The sequence below is a fragment of the Azolla caroliniana genome, unplaced genomic scaffold (assembly GCF_043228905.1).
Source record: "Azolla caroliniana isolate FFs.n. ecotype wild unplaced genomic scaffold, voAzoCaro1.0.p SCAF_17, whole genome shotgun sequence".
Lineage (NCBI taxonomy): Eukaryota > Viridiplantae > Streptophyta > Polypodiopsida > Salviniales > Salviniaceae > Azolla > Azolla caroliniana.
The window spans coordinates 17586624-17595328 of record NW_028230452.1 but is presented as its reverse complement, the minus strand read 5'-3'; the positions used below and the strand labels follow the sequence as shown (position 1 = coordinate 17595328).

Below are 8705 nucleotides of genomic sequence, written 5' to 3'. Positions count from 1 at the left end.
TCCATGCGAGCAAAGGAATACTACATTTCTCGTTCCTTTTCCATAACACCGACATCATTGAATTAGTCACCTTTTGGCTATAGCCATTTTTTGCCATGGCAATAACAAGAGACACCATGGCTAAAACAATGGCTACTGAGCCACCGTAAGGGTTTCATCGAAAAGATTGGGATATTCCGATGATACGTAAACTTCTTTTCGAGCCAATTGATAAGCTTTCACATTGGGAAACTTATACTTCATTTACATATATATATTTTTATACACTTAAATATGTATGTTTATTTTGATCTCTCTCTCTCTCTTCATGAATTATAAGTTGTTAGAGTCTCAACCTAAGGTCTTGGGTTCAAATCCAAGAACTGCCATTTCTTACACACATCTTTGTTTACCTGTCAACAGATACAGAGTATGTAACAGATGGTGATTGATGGTTTCGTACCACGGAATCAGTCAATTCTTCTGCATCCGTTATTTTATTGACCATTCTTTCTTCGAATAGTTCTGGCTATGGAGGGAAAAGCACTGTAGTAGACACAGACAAACTGAGAGAAAGACACTCTCACACATATACATGCCTCAAGGATGGGAATAAGAAGAAGAAGATGATGATGATGATGATGATGATGGCAGAACACAGCACGGCTGGTTCAGTTATCCCAGGTATCTTCCCATCTCCCCTGTTCTTTCTATTCCTCATCATTTCATGCCCATTCCTGTGCACATTGTCCGTAGCAGAGGAAGAAACCATAGACAAAGAAGCTCTACTGAGCTTCAAAGCTAGCATCAATGGTGACCCACTCCGTCTATTAAGCTCATGGAGCACTTCACCTGATTCCTTCCCTTGCAACAGCAGCTGGGCAGGGGTCACTTGCAACAATAACACCACAAATCAGAATGGAACCAGCAGAGTGACCTCGCTAGACCTCAGGCAAAGCAACCTTACAGGAACCATATCCCCTTACCTCTCCAACCTCACCTTCCTAACATACCTTAACCTCTCCCTCAATGGCCTCACTGGCTCCATACCTGAACAGTTAGGTCAATTGTCATCACTAACCCATCTAGATTTCAAAGAGAATTTGCTATCTGGGCCCATACCTGCTTCAATTGGCAATTGTACATCCCTTTTCTGGCTTGATTTAAGCAAGAACATCGATGTGTTCGGGTCAATCCCACCTTCCCTCGGCCGTCTCGCTGCTCTTGAAATGCTTCAACTCCACAACCTGCCGAATTTGACGGGTACCATACCCCCGGAGCTTGGAAACCTTACCAATCTAAAGTACATGTATTTGGGTCAAAATAACTTGACTGGAAGCATACCTCCAGAGCTCGGTAATCTCAGTAAGCTCCTTCAACTTTTCCTCATGATCAACAACCTTGGTGGGGTTATCCCACCAGAACTCGGGCATCTTCGTAGCCTTGAGACATTGAACGTATTTCAAAACCATCTCAATGGAAGCCTACCCAAGGAAATTGGAAACCTCACTAACCTCCAATACCTATATGTTCAGCAGAACGATCTTTCTGGAGAGTTGCCCCGGGAGATCGGAGACATGAGAAGCTTGGAAGTACTGCAACTCTTTAACAATAAGTTTACCGGTGAAGTGCCCATTGAGATAACTAAGCTTCGGAACTTGAGTCTCTTCGTTCTCCGTAACAATGGGTTCAGTGGGAACATTCCGGCGGAGCTAGGAAATATGACTACTTTAACTCAGATGTACCTTGGTTACAACCTATTCACAGGATTCCTACCCCCAGAATTAGGAAATCTTGTAAACCTGGTATATTTCGATGCTAGTCCCAACTTACTTGAAGGGCCCATCCCTGCCACATTAGGGAGACTCACAAAGCTAGTTTATTTGGACTTGTCCATCAACAATTTCTCAGGTGGTATACCTGTTGAGTTGGCCAATTGTGTAGAGTTACAGTGGCTCAAACTTTCCAGTAACTCTTTGAGTGGGGAGTTTCCAAATCAATTCACGTCTCTGCGCCAGTTACACTCATTATCACTTGCAAACAACAGCTTTAATGGAAGCCTTCCTGCCTCCTTTGTGAATGAGAGCAGTTTGGTGGTACTAGATTTTTCACGTAATCAGTTTGGTGGGTCTCTGCCTGACAGTTGGGGTCAACTGAAGAATCTAAGGGTTTTAAGTGTTGGTTATAACAACCTAGAGGGTGTTCTTCCCTTATGGGTCTGGAATTTGAATCAGTTGCAGATATTGGCGCTGTCAAACAACCGGCTCTCAGGTACGATACCGGCTGACATACACAACTTGGAGGGTTTTAAGACGAATGAAAGTAAAATCAATTCGGACGAAACTTTGTGGAGTGATTATGTGACTGTTGATGCAAAGGGTACACAATTAGACTTCACATATATTTTAGATGTTATCATATCTTTGGATTTGTCGGGGAATAAGCTGTCTGGTATCATACCTATTGAGATTGGCTCATTGACCGGATTGTTCAGCCTAAATCTTTCGAGAAATCTACTAACAGGCCCAATTCCAAATAGTCTCGGAAATGTTCTGACACTTGAATCATTGGATCTTTCAAACAATCAGCTTAGTGGTGCAATACCTACCCAACTAACAGCTTTGACATCTCTAACTTTTCTGAATCTATCAAACAATCAGTTATCAGGGGCAATCCCAACAGGTATGTTGTACTTCTATCACGGCAGATTTGCTTTCATTCATCAATTTGTTAGGATTGGCTTGATAAATCATTTTCAACTCTTGGGTTGTGTAAAGTGATATTCTGATGTTAGCATTGGCTTGATATATCACTTTCAACACTTGGGTTGTGGAATGTGAATTTCTGAAGGTACTTTTTTTTTTAATAGATTGTGAGAATATCAAGAGGAATTTTTTAGACCATAGCTGGAGACTATTGCTATATGTAAAAGATTTAGAAATTTATATTTATGCACATAATTTTTTGTGTTATATGTAAAAGATGTTTTCTTTTACAGGAAATCAGTTTGGCAGCTTTTTGAATGAGTCATACCTTGGAAATGCAGATCTCTGTGGGCCTCCACTTACGTTAAGTTGTTCACTCAAAGTGTCCGAATCCATAGCTGATGAGCATGGCATATCCAAAACCAAAATCATAATCATTTGTGTAGTGGTTTTCATCTGTGCAATAATTGCTATACTCGCTTTTTTAGTTGCTGCTAAAAAGTGGAGGAAAACTAAAGTTGTAACATTCGACCGAAGGATCAAACTCTCTGCTCGAGAGATTTCTCGTGCAACAAACAATTATAATGATGCTAACATTATTGGTAGAGGTGGCTCGAGCACAGTCTACAAAGGCGTTTTAAGTAGTGGAATGGTGATTGCTGTCAAGAGACTGAATCTCCACAACAGTCCAGAGGTGGAAAAATGTTTTGTATCAGAATCAAATACTCTAGGTCAAATTCGGCATCGAAATCTCGTGAAAATAATTGGTACCTTATCATCTGCAAATTTGAAATGCTTGATATTGGATTACATACCAAATGGAAACCTAGATTTGCATCTATACACACATACATTTAAGTTAAGTTGGGAACAAAGATTTAATATTGCACATGGAGTGGCACAAGGATTGGTTTATCTGCATAAGGAAACGGGATTTGGCCGCGTTCTCCATTGTGACCTGAAGCCAAGCAATATTCTTCTTGATGAGGATTTCGGGGCACATATCAGTGACTTTGGTATTGCACGGATGATAAATTCTGAAATTGATAGGGATGTTTCTATGTCGAGTATGCAAGGATCCATTGGATATGTGGCACCAGGTATGCAGTCTATATTGTTTTGCTTTGGTTTGTTCTTATATACATGCATATCTGAGTGTATGAGAGAGAGTCAGAAGATGGTATTATGTCAGATTACGGTAGGCTTCTCATACACATGCATAATTGCACAAACTTGCACATTGTATGACACTCATGCATTTTCAATGGCATGTTTTGACGTGTTCCATTCTCAGAAGGAGGAAGCTATTCGACTATGTAAAGAATGTGATGCATCCATTGTGAAGTGATTTAATGTTGGCCCATTGTCACCCATTGTGTTACGGGCATGACCATATAATATCCCATAATATTCTATACATGTGGATGAAGTGTGAGGGGTTAAATGAGAGTGTAAAGAAGGGAAGGATTACTTTTAATCCTTGGGATTGAGACAACCCATTAAGGCCAAGTGTGAACTTGCCTGGGGGCCTTAGGTCTGGCTATAAATATGAGGCCTAGTTACCCTCATTTGACACATTATCGACTACGTTGAGACTCTGTCCTCATGGTGATCAACTCTTGAAGCGAGTGTGTTAGTACCAGGTACAACGCAACGCCACAACGGTGGTATGGGACGCCGATCGAGGCTCGAGTTCGTCTTGATCCCTTCACTTGGGGGTGGTCGGGTGGATCGACGCCCTTCTTTCACTCTCCTCTCTTATCTATCTATCTCTTATTTCCTTATCTCATGCGTACATTAGTATCTAGCTCTAACACATTGTACTTTCAGATTGCATTGAAAAACTCACACATTGGCCAATGCATTAGAGTACAAAATGAAATGAGGTACATTATGTGACCTTGCTATGGAAAAGATAATCTATTTGTAAATGAGCTTGAGAGTTATGTCACGAACCTCTCCCTTTAGTAAAGATGTGAAAACAAATTCGGAGCAATTAAAGGATGTCATTCTCAAGGTAGAGTATCAATGTTTTAGTGTACATGTAGGTGGACATCGAATGCTTAGTTTCCATGAAATGCTTGGTTTGATGAAGAATGCAAGGGTCATCTATAAATGTTGAAGCTTGCAGAAGGTAAAAATGCGAAAGCCCTAACAATGTATCAATATTGAATACTGGCAAGGAGAAAGAAGAGGCAATAATATAAAATGCAAGAAAAGAAGAAATGCAAATGTTTTTTTTTTCTTTAGTAACACTTTTATAACTAGTGGGAAACCTCAAAGTGAGGTGAAAACCCACAAAGAATAAAGAGAAATATACACGTGTCGATTAGACACTAAAGAGCTTAAAAGCGCTCAAAGTAAAGAGTGTAAATTTGTAGTGTAATGTCTCTAAGTTGCGGACAATCAAATAGAGATTGCTTGAGGGATTGCTTAAAGAAGCTAACTTCATGTAGTTGGTTTCGATCAAAGACCTTAGTATTGCAGGCTATCTAAATGGTCCAGAGTGCCCAAAATCTTGTCCATTGGAGAAAATAGGCTTTGCCAAGTAGGGCACACGGAATTTGTCCAAATAGCCAAAAGTGTTTCCCAAACCTTTGGCCTGGAAATTTGTGAGAAAGAGATGCACTTGTCTTTGTACAAATGTTGTAGTGAATGAGCAAGTCCATAATAAGTGCGGGACTGTGTCTAATCTTCCACCACATCTTGCACAATGCAGCGAGGCTATCGATCGCTTTTGAAGATTTGACCCAGTCGGCAGCACATTCAAAAGGCATCTCCATAGCTGAAGTGAAAGACCAGAGCTCCATATGCTTGTAAGCCGGTTTTTCCACCAAGACTGTGTTTTCTGTAGGTGCCACAATGCATTTGCATGTTTGTGAAACCAGAGGACAGGTTGCAACAACCAAAGTTAGCATGGAGACAACTCCAGGGCAAAAAGGAAGATACAATCGGCGAATTCACTGATGAAGATATAGAACAATATGTACATAAGCTATATATGCATGATGTGATAATGCCTATGACAGTGAGTATTGAAACAATCACCTCTCCATCTCTCAAAAACTCCTAGATATTCTTATCTAAAATAAGATATACTCTGGCGATTGTCCCTTGGGAGAGGCATAACAGGAAATGCTAGGAGGGAAATAAAACGTGGCAACTTACTGAGGTCCCTCCTTATCTACTCTTATTCTAACCCCACTTGTGTTCAGCAGTATCATCTCAACGAGCAATGCAATGGATATGAGAGGTTGTAACTTCTCTTTGGAAAGCATAGTAACTTTAATGCATTCTCGAAAGAACATGTCCACATCCAATTCTAGTGGCTCATTATAATTCCATATTGCAAACCTCAAGCTCATACCATAGATCTCATATCGTTACTGGAGACAAAACGATAACAATCAAGAAGAGCTGGATCTATGACCAAATGGATGTAGCTGGTTTGTAAGGTTGTTTGGTGAAGACCATGAGGTCATGCATTCAACCCCTACATCCTGCAAGGCCATCTAGTAGCTTAGGGTTCTTGGAGTGCTTGAATGGATCGGACATGAGGAGCAACGATCTCCATGATTTTGTTTGGGTAAGATCCATGTGCATTGTATCCTGAGACTCACAATCTCCATCGGTGTTCGTATTCTTCTACTTGCTCTATGGTTACATCCCATGTGGTAATATAAGTTTGATTCCCTATGCTTTTGATGCTCGAGTGAGCCTTTGCCAAAGTGTGTCCTGGGTCAGCCTTCTCCATCATCTGTTCATTAGTGGTTAAGTCCCAAAGGAGAGAAAGAGAGAGATTGAGATTGGAATTAATTTTGATGTCTCTATATGATTTGCCCTGTTTTGTAATTGGCAGAATATGCATATGGGGAGAGATTGACTGAAAAGGTGGATGTGTATAGCTATGGGGTGGTGGTATTAGAGATGATTACAAAGCGGCGTCCGACGAGCAACATTTTCATGGACGGGAAAACCCTACCCAAATGGGTGCAATCTGCTTTACATGGGAATTGGATGGATGTGATTGATCCAGACCTCAAGAAGGAAATCCAAGCTGGATTTGCGGACCACGAGACCATATACACTGTATTGGCTTTGGCATTGTCTTGTGCCAAGGAATCTCCGAAAGATCGGCCAACAATGTTGGATGTGCTCGATGCTTTAGTTCTTCTGAAGCAAGGAAAGGTAATTCAGGTCCAAGTGGAACCATCACTTGGATCCGCATATGTGGATGCCTGCTCAAATTTTATTAGTGAATCTACTTCGATGGGCTCCGGGAATTCATCGCTTTCATCTTTATGAGTCAGAAAAAGAGGGTACCCAAAATTATCCAAGGGAACACGGCTTGTTTATGTATGTGTATGTGTATGTGTATGTGTATTCTTTGTGTAAGAGAACATGAGCTTCTACCTCCCTTGTTGTATCATGCTCCATAGTTGTGCTTAGGCGTTCCGCAATAAAATATCACCCATGTTGCTTCCACCTCCATTGTTATATCATGCTCCTTCATAGTTGTACTTAGGCACTTCGTAATAAAAAAGCACCTAGGTGATTCCACTAGCTCTATGCCGTTCAGATGGGAGTGTGCATGTGCATGTGCATCCAGTGGGAGCAACATAGCTTTTCCATGTTATACATAATGTGTGTATCAATGTTGTAACTGGTATCATATTGTATGTTATTGTGAACATATAACAAGTCTTGGAAAGGTTTCAACTTTTCTCTATCTTTTGTTTTCTAAAGAAGATTTCCCCATGTTATATTCTCTCTCCCATTATTACTTTTTTGTATTTACTAGAAGGTGAATATTAGATGTTTTTTTCTTGCAGTGCGTGATAGATGCAACACTCATCCACCACTTCCAAGCATGTCACTTGTAGGTCTGGTATTGGGTATGCTTCTGTTGTATGGAAACATTAGCGTCCTATTATGTGGATAAGTAAGTCCACATGTCAGTTCCATATTAGGGACCCTTGATGGTTAGGCTCATCACGAGTTCGAGCGTTGCCTAATGGGAGGGCACTAGATTTTATGAAATCTGGAAATGTGGGTTCGAATCCCATCGCTCGTTTAAGGTAAATGTGAAGTCCAACTCTTTGTTTTCACCAAAGCTCGAGTGTTGCACAAATGTGTGCAAAATCTAATCCCTCAAGGTTTCTTTCCTTACGCAAATTGCTTGTAAACTCAAGCTAGAATATCATATAGATTTTCGAGAACAAAATACAAGGAGAATGGCAGTTTTAATTTTCATGGAACTTACAAACATGAAACAAAGCACATTCAATATAAAATCTAGAAATATAATATGAAAATACAGGAAGAATTAATGTGGTTATAGTCTATGGATGCCACAAATGACTTGAGTCAATCTAATTACATGAATTGTTAAACCCGTTTGGATAGGGTCAAGAAATTAAAAGAAAGAAGATTGCAAGAGGCATGTCCTAGAGTTTTCGCATGGTGACTATGATTGATGACATGTCGACTTCATTGTTGAGAGCCTCCCAAATGTTTGTGTGATTTGGTACCTGTGATTATTTTTGTTGAAAAAGCATGGGTGCTTATTTCCTAAAAATGTCTAAATGCGCTCTTGTCGAATATTTAAAATAGAATCACCGCTTTTAGCATTCACCATTGATTTTCCTTTTGAGCATGCACTTGTCCAAATCCTTCCGTGGATGCCAAGGTTTCTCAAAATGTATGTCAATGTATATGTATTCATCAAATGTTGTTCTATCCTCATTCATGCATTATAGCTTGTCCATCTTTTCCCCTCCATTACCTTTAGCAAGTTTCACACCCTTGGTTAGCGCTTATCGTTGAGTTATTTTTTCAGTGTACTTAATTTTCTTCTTTCTACCTTTCTTCCAAAATTGATTTCAACCAGATTCTTAACTTATAGTAAAACTTGCATTTTTTATTTTTTTCTCCCATTGTACACACCACATCACGACAGCAGGACACAAATGCTTATTGTTAGATCATCATGGTATATAGTTTTGTAATTAGTGTACAACC

The 8705-nt window shown here is 40.0% G+C and overlaps 1 protein-coding gene across 3 annotated transcripts; it reads left to right on the top strand.

Annotated features, from left to right (window-relative positions):
* The first annotated feature begins 426 nt into the window (after positions 1-426).
* Positions 427-7413, top strand: LOC147853360 (uncharacterized). 3 transcript variants are annotated; one of them, XM_087333167.1, is made up of 4 exons: positions 427-663; positions 739-2661; positions 2978-3784; positions 6544-7413. In XM_087333167.1, the coding sequence occupies exons 1-4, from the start codon at positions 606-608 to the stop codon at positions 6987-6989; spliced, it is 3234 nt and encodes a 1077-aa protein (XP_087189293.1). In that variant the 5' UTR covers positions 427-605; the 3' UTR covers positions 6990-7413. The 3 variants fall into 3 exon arrangements, with proteins under 3 accessions (XP_087189293.1, XP_087189292.1, XP_087189291.1); XM_087333166.1 differs by having other exon boundaries at positions 427-1349; positions 1380-2661; XM_087333165.1 differs by having other exon boundaries at positions 427-2661.
* Positions 7414-8705: the final 1292 nt, after the last annotated feature.

What these genes read in the sequence shown, in the direction of transcription:
- LOC147853360 (XM_087333165.1), top strand. Translation starts at nt 606, where the DNA reads ATGATGATGATGATGATGATGATGGCAGAACACAGCACGGCTGGTTCA. An exon ending in ATCAGGGGCAATCCCAACAG is followed by an intron (nt 2,662 to 2,977) that starts GTATGTTGTACT and finishes TTTCTTTTACAG; the next exon opens with GAAATCAGTTTGGCAGCTTT. An exon ending in CATTGGATATGTGGCACCAG is followed by an intron (nt 3,785 to 6,543) that starts GTATGCAGTCTA and finishes TGTAATTGGCAG; the next exon opens with AATATGCATATGGGGAGAGA.